General features: G+C 34.7%; 3 protein-coding genes across 3 annotated transcripts in view; 2 read left to right on the forward strand and 1 right to left on the reverse strand.

Moving 5' to 3' along the window:
* The window catches only part of LOC128672727 (C3 and PZP-like alpha-2-macroglobulin domain-containing protein 8), a 169,529-nt gene that overhangs the window by 30,860 nt on the left and 114,095 nt on the right, over positions 1 to 24,574 (reverse strand). Inside the window, exons 9-10 of the mRNA XM_053750068.1 lie at positions 2,463 to 2,591; positions 2,021 to 2,175 (exon numbers count right to left, since the gene is read on the reverse strand). Coding sequence (XP_053606043.1) covers positions 2,021 to 2,175; positions 2,463 to 2,591 — 284 coding nt within the window. The remainder of the gene's footprint in view (positions 1 to 2,020; positions 2,176 to 2,462; positions 2,592 to 24,574) is intronic.
* On the forward strand, positions 14,371 to 23,342 carry LOC128672728 (uncharacterized). Its single transcript, XM_053750069.1, has 2 exons — positions 14,371 to 14,814; positions 21,252 to 23,342. The coding sequence occupies exons 1-2, from the start codon at positions 14,783 to 14,785 to the stop codon at positions 23,116 to 23,118; spliced, it is 1,899 nt and encodes a 632-aa protein (XP_053606044.1). The 5' UTR covers positions 14,371 to 14,782; the 3' UTR covers positions 23,119 to 23,342.
* Positions 14,934 to 16,352, forward strand: LOC135309781 (protein PF3D7_1417600-like; the record flags this gene model as incomplete). The annotated part of the gene is made up of 1 exon (XM_064436147.1): positions 14,934 to 16,352. A coding segment is annotated over exon 1 (1,392 nt), but the record flags the coding sequence as incomplete, so codon positions are not given.

The following is a 24,574-nucleotide window of genomic DNA, read 5'->3' on the forward strand; positions in this document are numbered from 1 at the left end:
TAGCTAACATAACTTTTCCTCGGTCTCCCTGGACCTCTTCTTTCTTTCACGTTTCCTTCGAGAATAGTTTTAATTAAAGCATCGAGTCGTATCAGGTGGCCAATCATTCTTCCATCACTATTTTGTATTTCCGTCAATAGTCTTCTTTTTACACAGACCTCCAATTTCCAGTACTTCTTCATTGCTTTATTTTTCTATCCAGCTATAATTCTAAGACTTCGTGAAGTCATTACCACTTTCACATTTAAAATTCGTAAGCAAAATAATAAAAATGCGTGAAAGTAATTTTCATGCATTTATAATGCAAAATTTCTCTTGAGGATAACGAGCAGAATTGTTTGCAATTTCATTTCGTATGCAAAGAGAGAGTTATAGTTTAACTTTGTTCAAACCAGTTAAAACAATATGTGCCTTGAACATCAACAGTCTAAAAGGTGTAGTGGATTGAATATGATATCTGTGATCTAAGGTTTATAAAATTATCATTTTTTTTTTTTTTAATTTAAGATTGTTTATTAAATAAGCGGTGGTGGTGTAATGGTTAAGACGCCCGGCTGTGGATTGAAAGGTCCCAGGTTCGAGACCTACTCATGCCACATGAGTTTGTATATCAATTTGACTCATGTATAGTTGTTTTCATTGACCACCACTTGCTTGAAAACATCGAGAGGAAACCTGCACACTGGTTGATTATTAACTTGTGTGTGAAATGGAGAAGCCAATGGCAAACCACTCCATTACTAATGCCAAGAAAGTTATTGTGTGTGTTTAATTAATATTAATATTAATATATACGGACAAATCACACAGATTGAGCTAGCCCCAAAGTAAGTTCGAGACTTGTGTTATGGGATACTAACTCAACGATATTGTATTTTATAACAAATACATATATAGATAAACATCCAAGACCCGGGCCAATCAGAAAAAGATCATTTTCCATCGTGACCCGACCGGGGATCGAACCCGGGACCTCTCGGTTCAGAGGCAAGCACTTTACCACTGCGCCACCGAGGTCGTCAATTCCACCTAATGACCACGTCCCTCAGCCATGAGGAATACGACTATGAAAATTAAGGCGGGAATTTTTGAGCTTATTTATAGACGTATCTGCCTACCTGACTCATGTACGCATTCAATATTCCACAACTAAAAATCTAATGTCACACATGACAAAAATTTAGTTTACTTGAATGACTATATGACCATAGTATATGATTTATTTTTGGCGGCTCACAAAAAAATACCATTATGCTAGTACCGAAAATAAAAATAAATTACAATAACAGAAATGCTATAAGATCATTTTTCAGCGCATACTTCCACTACAAGTAGTAATGATTGTCAGTAGGTGAACTTTATGTATTTCATTTTGCCTAGCTATTATTCTGGAGGGCCCCATTAAAATGGCCGCTGTCGGACTAATTTGGCAATTCCGGAATACTTGGAAAATGGAAGCCAACAAGTTCTAAAGCATTTTGTAATGTTTCCAGTGGGGATTATTATGAAGATAACTAGGATTTTTTAGAAATAAAGTGAATTTATAAATGACTATGTTGGTACCTGTAACATGAGTTATTTCAATTATGTTGTTAATCGATACAGACACGTACAGTATGTATAACGACATTTTGGATATAGTACCTTTTAAAATAAATACCTGGAAGCACGTAGGATAAAATCAACCAGAAGATAATTATTTAATGGAACATATAAATAGTAAGACGATGGAAGTAGCTTAGAAGCAGGCTACCAGGCTACAGGCTACAAGTACCATCATCGGACAATTAAGGCCAATTTCAACATTGATATTTCTAGCGAATGAGACGATGACGATGGTTATGTACTGTACTGTCACTGAATGCTACCATGCATATGTCACATATATACCATGTATATACAACTTATAATCTACACAGGCATGCAGGTAGACGTTGGTTCGTTTCTTGTCACAGCTGCTAGCAGATGTTCACAGCATGACCCGACTTTTTTCGCTCGCTATATTACATAGAAAACTCACGTGTAGTTGAATCGGCACAGGTCCGTGTGGTTGGCAGGGTTGGGTGCGGGCACGGCTGCCCAGTGCACGGCACGCCCGCCGCTTGTCACCGCCGCCAGCAGACGTTGACGGCAACCGCATGACGACCACACGCTGGCGCTCGCTATGCCGCCAGCCTGAAAATTACGGGCTTTTAGGACTTGTCAATGACTTCTATTTCGTATGACAATTGCTCATTATGGAGTTTTTGATCATGTACTTTATTGTGTACTTACATTGTTATATTATTGAAAAAAAAATAGTATAGGTACATATTTATGTAAAAAAAAAAGATGGAATAGATGGTTTGGTATGTACCTCGATGATAGCAGATATGTCCAAAATATTAAATCATTAAAAAAGTCTAAATTATAACTAGTAGTAAATGGGTACCTTTTTTAAGAAACACTATTCTATTCTATACCTGTAGTGGCGTCGGTAAGTTTTCTATGAGAAGATAGCATTTTGAAGTGGAGTTCCACCTCCTTATCCTCTCTCGAGCTAGGACGTAGTGGGTTTCTATCTCTTTCCCTTCGACAGCCACCAGCTCCGCCTGTAACAAATAAATTCGTGAACCTACAAAATTTGGTACATATGTCAAACTAAACTATTAAGAATGGGCAATTATCAGACAGCTAATATTATTCATTAGAACCAACCATAATATTAAGTTACATTTACCAACAATCGTATAATTTTATGGAAGAACTGAAATATCCACTATAATTGATTCATCTGAGTATAGCGCAACGTCAAAGCGAAGTTCTCGTATATTCATACTGAATTTACGATAACTCGATATTATTGTTGCAGCACCATAGAATCAATGTAATTTTCGTCCACTTTTATGTATGAAAGTTGGCTTACTGCCAGCCGCATTGCCATTAGAGTCTCGAGGATTGCTCTCATGTTACTACCAACGATTGAAACATATCTTGTGGGACGCGAACACGTAACTAAAGCACTCTTTTGAGAATTGCGTTCCGTTGCCAAGTCTCCATGTTTTCTGTAGGGATTTAACTTAATGTGTGTTGCAATTTTCACTTGCATATTTTATTGATCGCGAAACTTGCTTGATCACCTCATCCTTACATATTATAAAACAAAGACCTCTACCACGACTATACGTCTATTTGTTCGCGATAAACTCAAAATCCGCTCAGCAGGCGCGGATTTTTAGCAACCGGTTTTTACCAAAAGATAGTGTGATTCCTGAGGAAGGTTTATTATGTTTTTACCCGAGTGAACCCAGGATGGGCCGTTAGTTTGACATAAATCGTGAACCATAGTACAGAACAGAAGATATTGACGCTATCTCGTTTCCGAGGCCAAATTCCGCCGAGGGTCATAGAGCCAGTAAATATTTTATTTGAGCGATTTTTCGGTTCTTTTTAGTTTAGTTAGGCTTGCGTCCGAATCTAGAGTTTACCTTCCTACATTCTATACTTTTCACAGTCTTATATATTCTTAATTGTATCATGATAATCATCACATTCTATGCCGCACCTTAGACTCAGTCCAATATAATTGTCTGATTTGTTTAATGAGAAATGATTTGAGGCAGCGCCATCTTTAATTTGTATATTTTGTAATAATAATTAGTAAGAATAATCACAAGGAATAATGGTAAAGATCATAAAACTCTTCTGTTATTGAGTGACTGACTAACAGCCAACGCACAGCCGAAAATACTGGGCGTAGAAAGGTGAAATTTGGTGTGTAGGTTCCTATGACAGTGTAGGGGAGCACTAAAAAGGGATTTCCTGAAATTTCACGGTAAACGGATTTTTACTCCCATACGAAGATGTGGCCAAAAGCTAGTCATTTATAAAGGTAAAATAATTTGTCCAAAAAATTTTCCAAAACTATTTCGAAATCAATTCACAGATATACCTGACGAATGCAACGCTGGCGGAATACGCGTATAATTCAAACCATCCCTTTGAAACCGACACTATACCAAAAATACCTTTTTTATTGAAAAGGCTTTAGGCTTTTGAAGGCAACACTCAAAGCTGAATGGAACGTATCGTTTTACACATATTCGTTTAAATCGTCAAAGAAAATCGTTTTTCTTTAACAAAAAGTAAATCCTATACCTACTTTTGCAATATTTAGAATACATTACTCAAAAAAAGTACCTCATAAAACATTAAAGTACTTAAATTTATTTTATTACCTATCAATATAAATAAAGACTTAACATCGTTATATATCAAAAGCAAACAGAATAGTAAATTAAACAAAACCACAAATCCGTTAGAACAGTATCCCATTTATCTTTTATCAATTAAAAAAAAAAAACGAGGAAGATTTTAATTGTAAATAACACAAAAACACCTTTACGAGTATCATACCTGTAATGAACCACGACCAGTGGATGAAGATGATAATAACAACGTCCTTTCTACATTGTAATCATCCTTAATAGCCATTTAAACGTTCCCACTGCTGACACAGGCCTTCCTCATGAAAATGAGCCATGACCCACCACGCGGGCCCATTTCGGATTGTCAGGAATCTAATACAAAACCTATAAGCAGATCTCTTCGAAGCAAATCTGAAGTCCCCTTATAGGATCAAGGAAAAATTCAATAAACATAAAAATAAAATGCAATAAAACCACGTATCAGTCAGAAGCACGCATTGGCTTTTATTTACGAGTACGATATTCGAAGGGTTTAGTCCTTCGTTATATTGAAAGACTATTTTTATTTCATTCGAAACTATCCACAGCCCAAGGCCATACATAAAATCTATCTTTTTTATGTAATCCTTTTTATGTAAGAATTAATATGTTTTTACTAAAATACCGTCAAATATCTATATATTTTGCTAGTGTATACATAACCACATAGTGCATACATAACAAATATCTATATATCTTGCTAGTGTATATCTTAGGTTGACTGTAAGATATATCTTTAAGGGAAAAATACTAAAATAATATCTTTATTTGTTTTTTTTTTATCACTTTATTACAAAATTTCATTGCCTTTAAACTAAAATTACTAGCTTTGAAAATAGTCCTTAATTTGTCTCGTTGTGGAATATTTAAAAACCCCAAAAACAAAAGTAAGCAAATATAACGTTTGGCTGCTATATAAGTTATATCCACGTTATATAGGTATATTATGAACACTAAAGAAAAACTTTAATGTTTTAGCCATATAATTAACTGTATTATAACATACATTATACCTACGTAAGTATAATATTGTTAAAGTGACAGAAATGTTTAATCCTCTTTTATTTCGCGAGGCTTTAAAAAAATAACAAACGCAAATATGCGATCCGACGATGTTACCGTTATCGCGAACAAAAAAAACCCTTTTTACAGGAAAAAATATGACTCACTCAACTCGAATGGAATAATTTAGATATTGTATTCAGAAATGAGAGGGCTGACTTGATATTATTCCTGTTATTTATTAAGAAGATTTTAAAACAGGGTGAAAGTTGAATAAATAGAAGTTGTTTGAAAGAACGATGACGTCTATGAGAATTTTGATACGAAATTATCTCATGATGATCCCATACAGCCTAATGGGTAAAGCCACATGGAAATCTATTACCGTAATAAGAATATCTAATTTATCAAGAATAATAAAAGATATTCCTAGTAAATTTCTAATATCAAACTTTATAATACACAAAAAAAATGCAATATCTAAAAATATAGTACTCCTGCTGGCTAGCGGATTTTCATTTGGGATTGAATTGCAAGTACCAAGAACCATAAAAGGGGTCTGGTCCTTATAAAGATTCAATATCCAACTTGCTTTTATCGAAGGAGAATATTTTCTCCAATAATTTCCGGCAGAGTGATCATAATTATTGAACAAAAAGGCCTTCCTTCCTTCCTTTCTTGGACTGCGCTCAGTATAGTGAGTAAATTATAAGCGAAAAGCGAAAAAAAAAATTATTTTTTTTCAAAAATTGGTGGCAAAATTTTGTCTCAACTTGAAAATTTATAATACCATTACCTTGACATATGTACTTTTCCCCATTTGTTTTTTGTACAATAAAGATATTCAAACAAACAACCCTTTTGAATCCATCCAAATTCAAATTCAAATCAGTTAAAGTTCAAATCATTTAGTCAGAAATTAGACCTTCACAGGCAATTTTTCTCGTTAATTTTATAGTTATTTCTCACAAACTACAAACTACTGGCATTTCTTAACGACCACTGCTGAGAAGAAATGCCTAAAGAAACTAATTTGAACAGTGTGTGAGAGCACACTTCTTAAGATACTTTGACAGGTTTCTTTCAATTGTAAGGGGGAAAAAGTGTTCTATTAATCACCTGATCCGATTAAAAATAATATGGTGTCTAGTTTCTGTCGTAAAATAGGACCAATCAATATCTTTCCTTTTGTGTACATTGTACGAGGTTAAGAGTAGTAGTAGACTAAGAAAGACTATAAAGCCTTAACAGCTAAGAGGCAACTACAGTATGTCCAAAGACAGTTGACGTCCAGTATGTCCAAAGCAGGAGACCGGTCGTAATACAACAGCCGAATTTTGAAAATTGTTTATTTTGTGTATTTTCCCGGGCTTCAAGGCGTCGGAGCTGTGAATGCAACCTCCCGGTTGCATTCACGATCAGATCAGAATGGGAGAGATGTTAAATGTTAAATATAATGAACAGTTTGAGTATCAGTAAAAATGTCGATACTCAATTTTTTTTAATATATAGATACGCTTTGTTTTTATGACTTGCACTATAATGTGACCGTGCCAAATTTACTGGAAACTTAGTTTAAAAGAAATCTGTTTGGTAAGGAAAGGTTGGGGTGGCCACAACAACGGTCAACGCCGGCGGGTGACCATGCTTTCAACAAAATGAAGTCGCGTTAACTGGGTTTATGTGCTCAGTATATATTTTTCTTTTGAAATATATTTAAAATGTTTATTTTAGATTATATGCTTAGATTTCATAAATTAAATGACGAAGATAACATCAATTTGATATGATTTTGTAAAAAAGTAACTAATTCGAAAACATGTTGGGCTTAAAATAAATTATGAAAGTTACATAACGACTTTTAAATTTATTTTATGAAAAATATGTTCAAATAAATTCTAATTACACAAATTACTAAACTAACCGACACACCTTCTCTACGTAAGCGAATGAAAAACTTAATATAAAACGTCTCGGGCCAATCAAATTATTTAAAACGTTTCGGGGAAATTGGATTTCATATCTTATAACCCCAGACAAGTCGGTAAAATAATCCTAGACGTGGGTAAAACAGCATTTTAACCGACTGATGTAATGGGCAGAACTCGACTAGTTATCTGCTATGCTGTGCTAACTGAAGCTAAGTTTCGAACAACCAATATAATCATGGTCACGCATTCACCCGTCCAATTCGGATGACCTAAACCAATACAATTTCGTAGGTACCTTTTGACAAACGAATTTCTATTGGCTGTTCAAAACTTAGCTTTAATTAGCACAGTATAGCATAGCTCTTTTCGAGTCCAGCCCTAATATTTTGCACGTTATTTACTATTTTCTATTCTCGTTGTGGTACTCTAGGGACTGGAGTGTTTGTACTAAGTATTACAGATATAAAATATCACCCTTCGGGCATAAAAGGTCGGCTATGTTATTAAGAATGAATAAAGGTTATTATTATGATAAAAGTTTTCCACAAATGAGAAAATATAAACGGTAAGATTTTATCCTCTATCCTCATTCAATATTATAAACGGCAAATAAACTACCTAAAGAAAAAATTGTTATTTTATAATAATGTGATGAAAAAATTCTGGAATCGAGCGGGAACGGAACCCGCGCCCTTGTCGGTGCTCTTGACCACTGACAATTCTATTTCCGCTCGATTCCAGAATTTTTTCGTCTCATTATTATTATCAAAAATAAATTAAAAGCCATGTGTGACATGTATAACAAATCCATAAAAAAATAGTTACTTTAATTTATAAACAACCTCCTGACATGAAAAAATATGCTCATAATTATCATGAAAGTCTTGACAAGTGGATATAAATATTCATAAAAACTAGATTACAATTTTAAGATTATCTTTGTACTCTGGGGACTCAGAAGTAAATAAAAATATCGATTATAGCAGTGAAGTGATTTTATAAAGTGAGAAACTATAGAAAGAACCTTCAACGTCGAAAAAATCTGCATGTGACATACGAAAATTTTATACGGTACCCTAAAATCCTAAAATAGAGGGAATACAAAGTAACTAATTATTATTCCAGTCGTAGAAGATTTTTTCGAACACTGATCATTTGATGGATAGAAAAATATAAAAAGAGACAGAATAATTTCCTCATTCGAGAAAATAAATTACTTTTCACATAAAAAAGGCTAAAGAGAAATTAAGCTACGCTTCTACGCGCGGATTTATTTCGGAATACAAAATAAGTAGTTATTGACAGTGATAAATGGGCCAATAGATAGAATTTGAGAAATACCTTTTTTTGTTTTTTGTTACAGTTCTCTTTATTGGCCGTAATTTAGGCCGTGTTCATTTCTATCATACTACAATTCACCTTTGATTAAATATTTAAAAGCTAATTGTATTCCCTCTTTACGTAATATGTAAAAGATGACGAGGAATTAAAGGGTAAATAAATCAATATCTTATTACAAATATTCAATTTGCGCTATTTGATTACAGCTAGATAGACACCAGCATAGGTGAAACAAATGAATTCTTGTAAAAAATAAATATCAACCTACCTAAAATGTTATCTTTTCAAAATCAAAATGAAGCGATGTGCGATTTCGTAAAGTAGCAGTATTCAAATTCACAATTCATTATTCAACTACATAATTTAATGACATCAAAAATTTACTTAAACAAACTTTTCTCCATAGTCGTCCATTAACAAAATTGGATATTAAAATTGTATGTTGTGCTAAATCGTTCTTTAAAGTATTATTAACAAAATAAAAAACGTGAGTGATTACTTTAGCCTTTTTCCACAAAACATGGTGCACGTATTCGCCCGGCCTCTGTGCCCCGTGTCCAGTAAACTATGCCCTTTTTCGACCCATTACGCCGGAAATGGTGGACAATTTACAGCTCATTTGTTTTCTATTGTTCTTTTATAGTGTCCCTTAACTTAGTCTTTTTGGGCAAGAAATGTTAATCTTGACGTATTGCCAAGACTTTGTAAACCTTTTTTTAGTAGCTTATAGTCAATTGGGCTTTCTCATTAGAATAACAAATTTATGTTACGCAATCAACTGCAAATATGAGTTTGTAATTATTTCTCTTTTTTATTATTATTTATTATAATTTTAAAGACAATACAATAAAAACCAATACACATAATGCATTAGGTAACAAACCACAGAGGTTTGTTACGTACCAATGCAAGAGTTACATCACAGTATCAAATACAACAATATTAGTTATCTATTTATACCTAATATATTAGGTCAAAAAAATTGTCAGGTTCATTATAATGAACCTGACATTTTTTTTTGCATTTATACGGATTGGGCAGCCATATTCTCTAAGAAATGTTCTTTAAGTTTTACTTTTAAAAATATTCTTGCCTTAATTATCTTGAAAGTCGTCGTACGTCAATATTTGTCTTCACTGTCACTACCTATACCAGAAAAACTATTGTATACTTTTTAAATAGTTATTCCCATTAAAAAAAAACCTCGAAAAATTGGTTCAGCCGTTTGGCTACTACGAGGCCATGGACAGACATTATTTTATCTACATGCTCAGTCTATTATACTGAATTTCGCGATTTCAGAGTTATTCCCATACTACAAGTTGTTACGATTCATGGACTTGAGCATGTAGACAAAATATTGCCAATGTATAAAAAGTCACCCTGTACAGACACGTTAATCTTACTACTTTCCTTCTGTCGGTCCCAGTTTTCAAAACATCTATTGTCAATCAAAATACCTAGGTATTTACATATATATACTACTGGGTATTTACATATAAATACATCTATTGCACATGCTATCTTCCAAAAGCAATTTAGAACCCGACCTATCTGTCTCAAGTTGCCTCAGTTTTTGACACATAGCGCAGTGTGCATGAAACAGCCTAACTTGTTATGAAATTTGAAGCCACGTGCTTAGACTGTGTAGCGTTTTGAATATATAAGTTGGTATCATAAACTTTCGCGCTTAGAACACATTTTAACTACAAATTGTTGTATTAGTTAGAGTTTTGTCAATGTGTATTTCGATTCTACGAATATTATTATGAGTTGTGTGACGATGATTTGTTATTCAAACGCAATGCAAATTTGCAAATTCTATTGGATCGATTCTGATATTTGGTACACTAGTAGAAATTATACTTCATAAGATAATTTACTAATGAAAAGTATCATATATAAATTTTAATTGTTATGAGTTTTTTAGACCCCAGGCGGTAGATAGATTTTAAAATATATATTTTTATTAAAATAATATATTATCATAAAATACTTTTCAACCTTTTTAACCCAGTTCTATTTCATATCTTATCTGAAAGAATGAAAATATTGAGTATCCATAGTTCTTCTTCATAGTAGTATTCCTCATGGCAGAGGGTCGTGGTCATTACGTGGAATGAAACACACACAACAACTTTCTTGGCATTATTAATGGAGTGGTTTGCCGTTGCCTTCTCCATTTCACACACAAGTTAATAATAATCAACCAGTATGCAGGTTTCCTCACGATGTTTTCCATCACCGGAAGCAAGTGATGGTCGATGAAAACTACTCAGATTTCGAGTCAGATTTCAACACTCATGTGGCACGAGTAGGATTCGAACCTGGGACCTTTCGATCACACCACTACCATATCATACCATATCTGTGATAGTATACTATCACAGATAGTGACGTTAGTTTGCGGGCACAAAGCGCCTTAAATAAAAGCTTGTAAAGATACGAAACTTCGCTATACAATATAAAGTTATGTCAAATTTCTTTAAAACTACATTGTCTAATTACGAGTAAGTTTAAATTTAATGTAATTCATTTGGGTTCATTTGATTAGTAAATTATACAATCAACCACTTGTCAATTTACCCTGTATGGAACTCTATGCAGTGGTAATATGAATGAATTTGCAATGATTTTGTACTTTGACGTGTTGTTGACCATACTAGTTGAAAGAATAACTTAGGCCCTTGTTTAAACTTAGCGATTTATTTTTATCAAACTTGTCATTTTTAATTAGACGGGGTCTGACGTTTTACTTTCTTCTGAAAGTTAGTTCAAGATCTGATAATTAAGCGTTATAAAAATCTGTAAGATCTAAATCTCCATAAGAAAATAAATGTTTCATTAAAAGTTACTTAGGGAGAGTTGCACCAGTCAATTGTGACGTTGACTTTGACCTGCGCTCCGCCTGACGTTTAAACAAAATGGCGTACACTGCGTTTTTCTATGCAGGTTAAAAGAGTGGTTTGCAATGTCAATTTTGACTTAAACTTTTTCTGTGCAGGTTAAAGTTTTAAGCATGGAATTAGTAGGTAAGACTCTTAGAAGTTATTTTTAAGACAGTTTCTTTTTCTTTTTAACACATGTACCTATTTCTTTCTGTTATGTAAAATATTTGTAATTTTACTGAAACAGTAGATACAGATTAAATATCTTAGCATATTAAGAATTAATTATATTATAAGTCAGAAGCATAATTTAAGTGTTAAGATAATAATCTTCAGAGTTGAAAAACATCGAGATTATACAACTATTTTAAAGTATTTAAACAAATAGCGTATGAATATTCTGGATCCCAATAACACAAAACCTATAGTCAATCTAAAGTAAATATATGTCAAAGACACACAACATCAAACCGTAAAGACCGCACTTTTTGCAAAGAGGTTTAAAGGCAAAAAGGGATGTGATGAACTCAGCTCGAAACCGGAAATCAGGTTATGTGGCCCACTTCCGGGGAATAAACAGCTAGCGGCGGGCAAGCTTCCGGTTGACCTGTGTGAAGTGTGATAATCTGATAAACGTTGAAAACAGGCATATTTTCGCGTGTTTACACATAGGGGCTGATAGCAGCTTACGATATCATGTAATTATAAATTTCATATTGTTAATAAGTCTGCACTTAATGGAGATTTTCGGAAGAAGGAAAGGAAGGACTAACCCAACAGTCAGACACAACTACGGGCTTGAAACAAAAGAATAAGCTTGGAGAAGAAAAATAAGAAAGCATGGGGATTATCGTAGTAAAACTCCACTCCTCCAAAAGATATTTGTGTTTATAAGAATTGACATATTATCGATTGTTAAACCGATTGTATTGAGATTCCCAAACCAAATAAAATTTAAATTGTATTGAGTGCGTTTGGGTTTCATTTTTTAAAATCTTTATTAATTATTATTATTACTCAAAATTATAAAATCATATAGAAATAAAAACAATCACTAATTATCATTTCGAGTGTGTTACTGGTGTCAGATTTTATTCAAGTGGGACTAAATGCATCTGACATGACTTACTTACCTCCATCCAGTGGCTGGTAGTCGCATACACACTAGTAAACTAAACTGTCCACCAGTATGCAGGTTTCCTCACCATATTTTCCTTCACCGGAAGCAAGTGGTGGTCTATGAAAACTACTATACATGAATCAGATTGGTATAGAAACTCATATGGCACGAGTAGGTTACAAAAAAACCACCATGCAAACTTTCTTTCCCTAACTCCTAATCACTATAACTTCTTGCTTAGATTATGTATGTATACTTGTATACAAAATCCTTTGTACAGCAGTTGGCGGGAAGTTTGGTCGCTTCTCTAATTTCATTAATCTAACATTGATTGGATTTCGCGGTCGTGTTCACTTCTGGATCAATAACTTGTTAATGATTTTAAACACTTTTTGTGATAATCAAACCGGTAACGGGACCATATACAGTGAATGTAGCATAATTATAATATACTACATAATGTAAAAATAGAATAAAAAATGAAAAAGATATAAAATAATTTCAATTAGTTTTAGATTTTTTACGGATTTCCTAATTATGGCCTTCGCTCCCGTGGGAATTTCGGCAGAAAAAGAACCAATAAGTGTTATTCCAGGTTATCGGGATAAAATGTACACATATTGTGTTATTCCAGGTTATATTCTACCCATGTACCAAATTTCATAACAATCCGTCCAGTAGATTTTGCGTGAAAGAGTAACAAACATACATACATCCTCACAAACTTTCGCATCTTTAATATTAGTATGATTTTGTATTTTATTGTACGTAAATATGATTTTTAGTGTGAAATTTACGTCATTAAATTAAAAACATCCTCGCACTATTACATTCAAACTTTTGCATAATTTGTGGGCATTATTAGAAAAACATTTCTTGATAAGCCTAACATAGAGGTTCTGTCTATGCCGTAAAGAATATAAGACGTGATGCAGTATCAGTATTTCCTAAAGTGACTTACTTTAGGAAATACTGATATAAACTGTAATACGGCCATTAGTTAATCAGATTACCTGATAAACTAATGAAGCTTGCGCCAACAAAATCGCTGTTAGCTAATGATAATTTGATCAGCACTAAAATCTCCAGCACCGAGCCAATCCAATTAAACCGGCTGAAGGTGGATTTTGCTGAGCACCATCTTTTAGATTAAATTAGTAAATCCTAGTTCATTTACTTTAGTACTGGCACCGAATATATATAAATATATATATATCTATAGTCCAGGAAGTCGGACCACGTGACCAGAGCGTTGTTTTTGAATCAAAAATTATAATTTATTTTCAGTTGTTTTTTTCAAAAAATTAATCCAAAAATTACGTGTACGTGTGATTAAGAAGTCTGAAAATATACTAAATATTTTTTGGGCAATCTTTTATAAATATAAATAATACATTTATGGCTTGATGTGGTCAAGAACCATGTACCTAGTCTTTAGTGTATATTTGCAATGTTATAACTGACAAAAGATTTCAAATCCTTGCGAATGCAGTCAAACAGCACTGTTTGACTGCACTATATTTACGGTTGAAATGGTGATGATAAATGTATTTATACTCAAATTCACAAACACGTAACCAATCAATACTGAGATAACAAAAACTTTGATCTCTCAATACTGTTACAAGTCGAAACTGGAGTCATTTTGCTTAATCCGAACTGTTATACTATACATATGCACCCTTTAGTGCTTACATCACTCACAGACTGCTGCATCAGCAGATTCGGTTGCGACGTTAGTCGCTAGTCCATTCCTTTCAGTCAGTCGAAATCGAGCTCCTTTCCATGCTAGACGGTTGCCTCAAATCAATTAATTCTTTTTTTTTAAAAACCTATTTCCTCAACGCCGTATAACATTTGGTGGCAACGGTAAAGGGATTTAGAAAATAAAATCCCCGGTTCGCCTCTTTCACGTAAAATTCAAGTATATAAATTCACGCGTGTGTGTGTTTGTGTTCAACTTCGAGTTCTGCTCCGGCCCTCATAGTCGTCGTCTTCAAGAAAGCAGTCCACCTGGGGCCCATTGTTGGGCATCGCCGATATTCAACGTGCTCCAACCGGCCTCAAACCACCTGCCAGGTTACCCACTGTCACGCGATATTGACGCTGTGACCGGTATACCATTGAAGCGACAACTAGTAATTCATTATCACATACACGGTATCCTCATCACTGTATCCAGATCTAAGCGCACCTCCTATCGACATCGAGATTTCACCGTATCGACGACGTCACGCCGTGCCTGTATTTTGTTGTGTCTACGCGACCAGCGACATGCTCGCCCTTATCACGTTTCCTGCATTCCTGTGAGTGACTTTTTATTCATACTTATTCTATTGGTCATTGCTACTCTGTACTCGTGTTTTTTTTTTACAAACGAATTCTTGTCATAATTGTATAATTTTATTATTATTATTTTTCTTTTATATTCACATTTCGTTACTCATTTAAAATGGCCGAAGGTCGTTCAACCAGCCCGAAACCCGAAATCTCTGTCACAGACACAGAGGAAGATACCCAGGGCCAATTACATCCAGGCCCCTCCACTAGATCTAGTAAAAAGAAAGCGGCTGTAATTCCCAAATCCGAAATTGAATTATCCACTTTGCTTAAATTTATAAAGCCATTTGATGGTTGTAGAGAAAAGTTAAATTCATTTTTAGTAAATTGTAATAATGCTTATGAAATAGCCTCGGACACACAAAAAGATATTCTCTTTAAATACATACTCTGTCAGTTACAAGGCAAAGCAGAGACCGCCTGTTCCATTAAAGAATTTACTAATTGGCATCAGCTTAAAGAGTTCCTCAAAACGCAGTTCAGCGAGAGGAAACATTACGCTCATCTCCTCACCGAATTACAGGAATGCAAACAACAAGTCACTGAAACTGTCAGTCAGTATGCTTTAAGAATAGAGACTTGCTTATCTCATTTACTTACCGAAATTTCCATCTCACACGGCCATAAAAGTAGAGAAATGATTGGACGTAGTGCCGCGATGGAGGAATTAGCCCTCCATCATTTCCAAATGGGGCTAACGCCTCGAATATCTAATTTTGTTAGGAGTAAATCCGTTAAAACTTTAAACGAAGCAATTAATATCGCAATTTCTGAAGAAAGAATCCAACAATCTTTATCTAAACACTCAGCCCCGTCTAGCAATCAACAATCTCGTCAGTTTATACGTCGTAACCAAAATCCATCTTCATTCAAAAACAATCCTATTACTCCTCGTCCTAATAATAATAATTCCATCCTTGTCTGCCGATATTGCAAAAATCCAGGTCATACTATAGAACAATGCCGAAAAAGGGAATTTAATAATAATCGCTTCAAAAATCCTGATCAAAACTATACAAGGCAACCCCGTGTTCATTTCATCTCCGATGAAACTTCGGAAACTAACGATGATTTTCTTACCAATCCTGAGGGCGGTTATGACACCGTAGACTCTAATCAAAAAAAACGAGTAAACATCTCGTCCCAGTGTCGTGCGGGATTATATAATTTTAAAACCGGCACTATCAATTATAATTCATCTACTAAATCCTCTGTATCCACTGTATCTATGCAGCAACCCAAGGTTGATCTGCCCAAATCTACTAAATCCTCTGTATCCACTGTATCTATGCAGCAGCCCAAGGTTGATCTGCCCAAATCTACTAAATCCTCTGTATCCACTGTATCTATGCAGCAACCCAAGGTTGATCTGCTTAAATCTACTAAATCCTCTGTATCCACTGTATCTATGCAGCAGCCCAAGGTTGATCTGCCCAAATCTACTAAATCCTCTGTATCCACTGTATCTATGCAGCAACCCAAGGTTGATCTGCTTAAATCTACTAAATCCTCTGTATCCACTGTATCTATGCAGCAGCCCAAGGTTGATCTGCCCAAATCTACTAAATCCTCTGTATCCACTGTATCTATGCAGCAGCCCAAGGTTGATCTGCCCAAATCTACTAAATCCTCTGTATCCACTGTATCTATGCAGCAACCCAAGGTTGATCTGCTTAAATCTACTAAATCCTCTGTATCCACTGTATCTATGCAGCAGCCCAAGGTTGATCTGCCCAAATCTACTAAATCCTCTGTATCCACTGTATCTATGCAGCAACCCAAGGTTGATCTGCTTAAATCTACTAAATCCTCTGTATCCACTGTATTCATGCAACAACTCAAGGTTGATTTGACCAAGCCTACTAGATCCTCTGTATCCACTGTATCCATGCAACAACCCAAGGTTGATCTGCCTAAATCTACTAGATCCTCTGTATCCACTGTATCCATGCAACAACTCAAGGTTGATTTGCCCAAGCCTACTAGATCCTCTGTATCCACTGTATCCATGCAACAACCCAAGGTTGATCTGCCTAAATCTACTAGATCCTCTGTATCCACTGTATCCATGCAACAACCCAAGGTTAATTTACCCAAGCCTACTAGATCCTCTGTATCCACCGCATCCATGCAACAATCCAAAGTTGACTTATCCAAATCTACTAAATCCTCTGAATCCGCTGCATCCGTACAACTTAAAACTACTAGTTCTCTAGATCCTTCAAAACCCAAAGTTTATAATATTTCAAATATTCCATCTAAAACCTTATTACCTCATGTTCTAATAAAGTCCTCTGTCTCTGATATCCCATTATCTCTGCTAGTAGACTCAGGATCATCTGTAAGTCTATTGAAACATTCTTGCATTATGAAACATCCCAAACTCACAAAAGACATAATTCAGTTAAAGGGTATAGACCCAACTGATAACCCTGTCTGCACTCAAGGTCACTTTTTGCTAAAACTGCAACTTCCTAAATTCGACATATCCCATAAATTCCATGTAACTGATATACCTGACTTACCCTACGATGGAATAATGGGCTCAGATTTCCTTAATGCACACAATTGTAACATAAATTATAATAACAATATCCTTTACATTAGAAACACATCCATTAGACTACACTTTCATGAGCCTGCCTATATAATACCTCCTAGAACGGAAACTATTATCGAATGCTCTGTATCAAATCCTGAGGTAAAAGAAGGATTAGTCCTTGATCAGAAACTTTCTGAAACTTTACTAGTAGCTAATTGTATAGTCCATGTAAAAGAAAATAATAGAATAAATATATCCATTGCTAATACATCCGAAGAACCCGTAACTGTCAAATCCAACCTAAACTTAAAACTCGATCCCTTTAATCCCAAAGTCCTGTCAGAACATTCAAATGAATGCATAAATCATATAAATCTTACTACTAATAGTTTCAAAAGAACACAAGAAGTGTTAAAACAAGTCCGCACTTTTCATCTTAATAAAGAAGAAAAAGACAATCTTCTACAATTATGTTCCGACTTTTCTGATATATTTCATCTCCCAGGAGAGATCCTAACTCATACCAACGCTCTCAAGCATGAAATCAAAACAACTACCGACAATCCCATACACACAAAATCCTACAGATTCCCCGAAGTCCATAAAGCCGAAGTCCACAATCAGATAAATAAAATGTTAGAGCAAAATATCATAGAACCCTCTGATTCCCCCTGGTCATCACCCATATGGGTTGTTCCAAAGAAACTAGATGCCTCTAATGTACAAAAATGGAGAGTTGTAATCGACTACCGTAAACTTAATGATATCACTATAGGTGATACTTACCCTATACCTCAAATCACTGAAATTTTAGATCAACTTGGCAATAGTAAATACTTCTCTACTTTAGATCTGTCATCCGGTTTTCACCAAATCCAATTAAATGAAGCAGATAAATCGAAAACTGCCTTCACAATTCCTGAAGGACACTTCCAATTCACAAGAATGCCATTTGGGCTCAAAAATGCCCCTTCAACATTCCAAAGACTCATGAATTCTGTACTGTCGGGCCTCCAAGGTACCCGCTGTTTTGTCTACCTTGATGATATAGTCTGCTATGGGTATGACCTTAAATCCAGCATCCAAAATCTGACAGAAATCTTCCAAAGAATCCGTAACTTTAACCTCAAACTTCAGCCGGACAAGTGCGAATTCCTCAGACGAGAAGTTTGTTATTTAGGACACGTAATCACAGAGCAAGGTGTAAAACCTAACCCTGAAAAGGTCAAAGCCGTAACTTCTTTTCCAATTCCAAATAATCCCAAGGACGTGAAATCGTTTCTTGGCCTAGTTTCCTACTATCGTCGTTTCATCCCCGATTTCTCTAAAAAGGCAAAAGCTCTTACTAATCTTTTAAAGAAGGATGTACCCTTTAAGTGGGAAAATCAGCAACAACTTGCTTTTGACACACTCAAGGAAGAACTTACCTCTGCACCTCTCCTGATATACCCAGATTTTACCAAACCTTTTATTCTTACCTGTGACGCATCTAATCATGCCGTCGGCGCTGTACTCTCTCAAGGACCTGTGGGAAAGGACCAACCTATAGCTTTTGCCTCACGCACACTCAATAAGAGTGAATCCAACTACAGCACAACCGAAAAAGAGCTGTTAGCCATAATATATGGATGTAAGACATTCCGCCCTTATATATATGGGTATAAATTTATCATCGTCACAGACCACAGACCCTTGAAATGGCTATTTAATCATAAAGATCCAAGTAGTAAACTCCAAAGATGGAGATTAAAATTAGAGGAATATGACTACGACATAATATATCGCAAAGGTAAACTAAATTCAGCTGCTGATGCCCTCTCTCGATATCCTGTCAATCCTATCTATCCAAAAAATCATACCAACCTGAACCCTAATAATGATGAAATTCCTGACGATGACCTACAAAACCTTCTAATATCTCCTTCCAGCCTAGAAGCCGATCTAGCTGATCCTGAAATAAATAACGAATTACTAGATTATTTGAATGATATGTTAGACAATGAATCTCCTGGAAAACAACCAGAATCACAACTTTCATCAAATCAAGGAAACCTCGAAATCTTACCTTCTTCTGTCCAGTCTGCACCTGAAAGTCCTCCTCTAGTACCTGAAAACTTACTTTCTGATCGAACTGCACCTGAAACTCCACCTTTAATACCCGAAGATTCACCTTCTTCTAACCAGACTACACCTGAAACTTCATCTATACAGTTCGGATCAGATGAAACCTATAATACTTTCCTAAAAGCATCCAAAAATGTACACGACACTCTTATTATAGAACATAATGAAAATCTACTTAAAACCACACAAAACCTCATTATTATACCTACCTCCATAGACTTGGATGAGTCTATGCCTTACATTCAGGAAATCATTAATAGTTGTTCAGAACCCGATCGGAGTAATTTCTTAAAACATGAAAGGTCATTATTTACCTCTCTACCTCTCACTATTAGAAATAAGACTTACCTTTTCTCATTCACAAAAGTTCACCATTTTGACGACTTGTCCTACCCGGATATATTTAAATCCATAAAATATGTGCGGGACGAGATTATAATGACATACCCTACTATAAACGAAGTTAGCATAGCAGATTTTAGGAATCCCTTCGATAGACACTCCTTCGTAAAAATCTATAATATTCTCAGCTATCTTTTTGACGGAACCAATATTAAAATCCATATATATCATAATGATATCATATATCCTTCTTTAAATGAAATCCCTAAAATTTTAAAAGAGAACCATGACATCCCTATCGCCGGACACTTAGGATCTTCTAGAATGCTAAACCGTATAAATGATAGATATTATTGGAAAAACATGCGAAGTGACATAGAGAACTACGTAAAAAACTGTACATCCTGTCAAATAAACAAAGCCTTACGCAAAACAAACAGAGCTCCCATGATAATAACTTCCACTTCTACGTCACCATTCGAAAGATTGTCCATTGATATTGTAGGTCCTTTACCTGAATCCGGAACAGCCAAACTTAAATTCATTCTAACTATGCAAGACGATCTTACGAAATTCTCGCTAGCATATCCTCTTCGTAGTACTACTGCAGAGGAATCCTGCGAATGCCTGCTCCATTTTATTTCATTATTCGGAATTCCTAAACATATACTCACTGACCAAGGCACCAACTTCACCGCAGACTTATTCAAGAAAACCTGCGAATTTCTAAAAATAAAACAGTTGTGGTCCAGCCCTTATCATCCCCAAACACAAGGCGCCTTGGAAAGGTCACATTCTACTCTCAAAGAGTATTTAAAGTCATATGCCAATGAAAATCAAGACAACTGGCCCCGTTATGTCTACACAGCCATGTTAGCATATAATACCGCCGTACACTCTACCACACACTATTCACCTTACGAACTATTATTCGGGCACAAACCTCGCATTCCAGACTCCGTTTATGGTGACGCCTCTAGTGTTACTTACCCCGAATACGTAAAAATGTTGCAACATCGCCTAAGGCATTCTCGAAATAAAGCCTTAGCGCTCATACAAAAATCTAAAATTAGTTCTAAGACTTATTATGACAATCGTACTCGCCCAATAGAATACAAGGTTGGCGACTATGTATTACTTAAAAATCATCTTAGATTACGTAAAGCCTTATCACCTCTCTGGAAAGGCCCATATAAAATCGTCAAAGTCCATGGTAACCACACTTTATCATTGTTAATAAATAAAAGGCATGTAAAACATCACTTTGATGAGGTGAAACCTGTGGAAACTCACGAAGTTTAAATTAGGTTTAGGTATAAGTTTATATTTTAGTTACTAATATAGATAGGTACTAGGTCATACAGGTAAAACTAAGTAAAGTCTCTTTGCTTACAGCATACTGGCCCAAGGTCATCCGGAATTTATTCATCAAATCAACGTGAGCTCCGGAATTTACTTTGACCCTATCGGTGAACTTAAAATCCGTATGAGTCATTTAGACGTGGTCACCCCACTCGATATCTCGCACATTGAACCCCACTTGCAAAATATAAACTCAGTATTAGGTACAACACGCTACATATGTAACCAAATTAGATTAGAAAAATCATATAATTTACAATGTAATAACCTGTTAGAACCCTTAACAATAAGATATCATGACATTGTCTCTGAATATTCCACTATTTCGCACTTAGTAAATAGAAGATCTAGAAGAGGAGCCTGGATAGGTGCCGTTGGTTCTCTCTCCAAAATCGTGTTTGGGACCCTTGATGAAAATGACGCCATAAAATATGACAATGCCATTCGAAATGTTCAAGATAACGAAAAAAGACTGAGCTCATTAATAAAAGATAATATCCTAATAACATCTGAAGTTTTGACAAATTTTAATAAAACATTACAAAGTATACAACTTAATGAGGTCAGCCTTAATCTAGTTATCGATAATTTCTCTTCAACATTAAAAAATATTACTTTAATTTCAAACGAATTAGTTGTAAAGACGAATATAGATTTTATACTCAATAGTTTAGAAGCATCTATACTCACCTTATCATTCCACCTCGAAGACATAACAAACGCTATTATTTTTAGTAGTCAAAACATCCTGCACCCGGCCGTATTACCGCCCACGCACTTATACCAAGAAATTGTCAATAATTACAGATACTTACCTGTAGACCTTAAGTTACCTGTAAGCTTAACATTAAGTAACATACATATTATTACAAATGTATCCAGTGTAGTGTGTTATAGTATAGGCAACAAGATTATTTTTGTTCTGAAAATACCTCTAGTGTCCCCTAAAGATTATAGTTTGTATCATAACATAGCATTGCCAACTCCTCATATTAAAGATAAACCTAATACTTTTAGTTTCATAAGACCTAGTAGTAAATATATAGCAATGACCATAGACAAATCCGAATATTGTAACCTTGATTCATTAAAGGAATGCATAACGATAAGCCCGCGCGAGTACATCTGTGACGTTATGACAGTGTTCCCGTCCAGTGTTAACCCCTGTTGTGAAAGTGAGTTATTGTCCAATACAATAAGTGTTCTCCCCGTGCAGTGTAAAACAGACTTCTTTTATGGATACGTAGATTTATGGCAACCACTCGATAATAATAATTGGCTATATGTACAATCTAAAAGCAGTAAACTTTACATTGAATGTCCTAAAGAAAAACTTGTTGATATTAACATTATCGGAACAGGAATTTTAACTATTCCTAATAACTGTATGGCCCACTGTAAAAGTACAAAATTGATACCTAAATTTGATAATGTAAAAATAAATGTTAATATTGTTCACTCTAACTTCAACTTAATTAATGATTCTTGTTGCACTTTAGATAAGTTTAATAAAATAATAAGTAATGAGCCTCCCCTTAAGTTGCATAATATAAATCTAGATTCATTCACATTAGAAACAAAATCTAAACTAAATTCCATTGCTAAAGAAACAGATAAAATTCTAAATGAACATCAAATTATTAAATACGAGACTCATTACTCAATTATTACTATAGTTATAATTTGTGTAATCTTAATCTTTTGTATAACCAAACTTATTATGTATATTAAATCGCGCAACTGTCTATCCCGTCGCCTTCCCGACACTATTCCTCCAATCCCTGCAGTTTCTCCAACTGATCAGATTCCAATTGCAGAGAATATTACTCCCGCTAAATTCAGTAAACCTTGTTCCGTTAAGGAAAATATACCATCTCCCAGTATAAGAATTAATGTTTAACCCTAAGTGGTTTTCCTCTTTACAATTCTTCCTAAACATAGTTTCAACCCTATGTTTAGTCTACCCCAAGGAGGTGTTATACTATACATATGCACCCTTTAGTGCTTACATCACTCACAGACTGCTGCATCAGCAGATTCGGTTGCGACGTTAGTCGCTAGTCCATTCCTTTCAGTCAGTCGAAATCGAGCTCCTTTCCATGCTAGACGGTTGCCTCAAATCAATTAATTCTTTTTTTTTAAAAACCTATTTCCTCAACGCCGTATAACAGAACGTACCCCGAGCTTGCTTCGCCACAATGGGATTAACCGGCTCAGGTTGCTTAGTTTTGTAGGCTCTGATATAAAGCGGTTAGTCAACTAAGTTAAATTTGAGGTCACAGGTTCGAATCTTACCGGTGTATGTAGTGATAGTGTTTCGTAGGTACTGTTGACAAATAAATTTAAATTTAAGTGATTTTTTTCGTATGTTTATACTTGTTTTTTTTTTTATTCAGATGAAAGACCTACTGTATAATCCCAATAAAAAAGGCAAAAGATTTTGAGTATATATTACTTCTTCACGCCCAAATAACTGTTAACAATTTTTATGAAATTTGGTGTTGAGGTAGCTGATAACTTGGACACTTTTTATCTCAAAAGTACGTGTAGGAATCGCGTACTTACGTAAGATTACGATTACGGTTAAAATTGTGACTTTATAAAGTAGATAGTGCTACGTGTATAAAATTAAAAGCGTAACTAGATATTTGTAAAAAAAAATACAATGTTTAAATATTTACAACGAATGATAAATCGCGGGTGCAGCTAGTCTGATTGTATAAACTTTTACATAAATTAGTATTTATATTTGGTACAGAATGCCATATTGCGTTAAGTCCACCTTTTGTACTTTTTTTTTGTAATTTTGCATGTGCAATGAAGTTCTTAAATAAATAAAATTAATATTCAAATTATTGTTTTGACGACACAAGAGTTAAGCACTAAGTCACACACCACCTCTTGTTGTAGTTAGAATATAATTTGCTTAAACAGACTTTAATCTGATTGATTAGTAAATCAAATTAACGAGGAATCAATTATGAACAGACAGACAGCCAGAATGGCTATCTCACGAGACATAATCCACACAAGCGGAAATTTTATAGTAAATTATTTAAAGGCCCCAACAGAATCCAAATAAATAAGCAAGTAGATATGTTTTCAAATCTCAGTAGTTTCACTTAGTTTAAGTAAAATATTTTTTTTAATGATAGATGAAAATTTATTTAATTTAGTTACTTTTATTTATTCGATTTTGTTTTGCGGGATGATAGCGTGCTCTCCATTTAAATTTGCATAATAATGTAAACCCATATTTTTTCAAATATACATATTTGAAAAAATAAAATCTTTGTCTTTGCTTATTTTTCATCAATTTAGCAGGGAAAATAACAATCAGCTTGGAAGTGATAGTC

This window comes from Plodia interpunctella, chromosome 9 (assembly GCF_027563975.2).
Source record: "Plodia interpunctella isolate USDA-ARS_2022_Savannah chromosome 9, ilPloInte3.2, whole genome shotgun sequence".
Taxonomy (NCBI): Eukaryota; Metazoa; Arthropoda; class Insecta; order Lepidoptera; family Pyralidae; genus Plodia; species Plodia interpunctella.

Excerpts from the sequence above, each read along its gene's own strand:
- LOC128672728 (XM_053750069.1), top strand. The coding sequence starts at position 14,783 with ATGCTCGCCCTTATCACGTTTCCTGCATTCCT. Across the intron at positions 14,815-21,251 it reads ATCACGTTTCCTGCATTCCT|CATACTGGCCCAAGGTCATC; the intron begins GTGAGTGACTTT and ends CTTTGCTTACAG.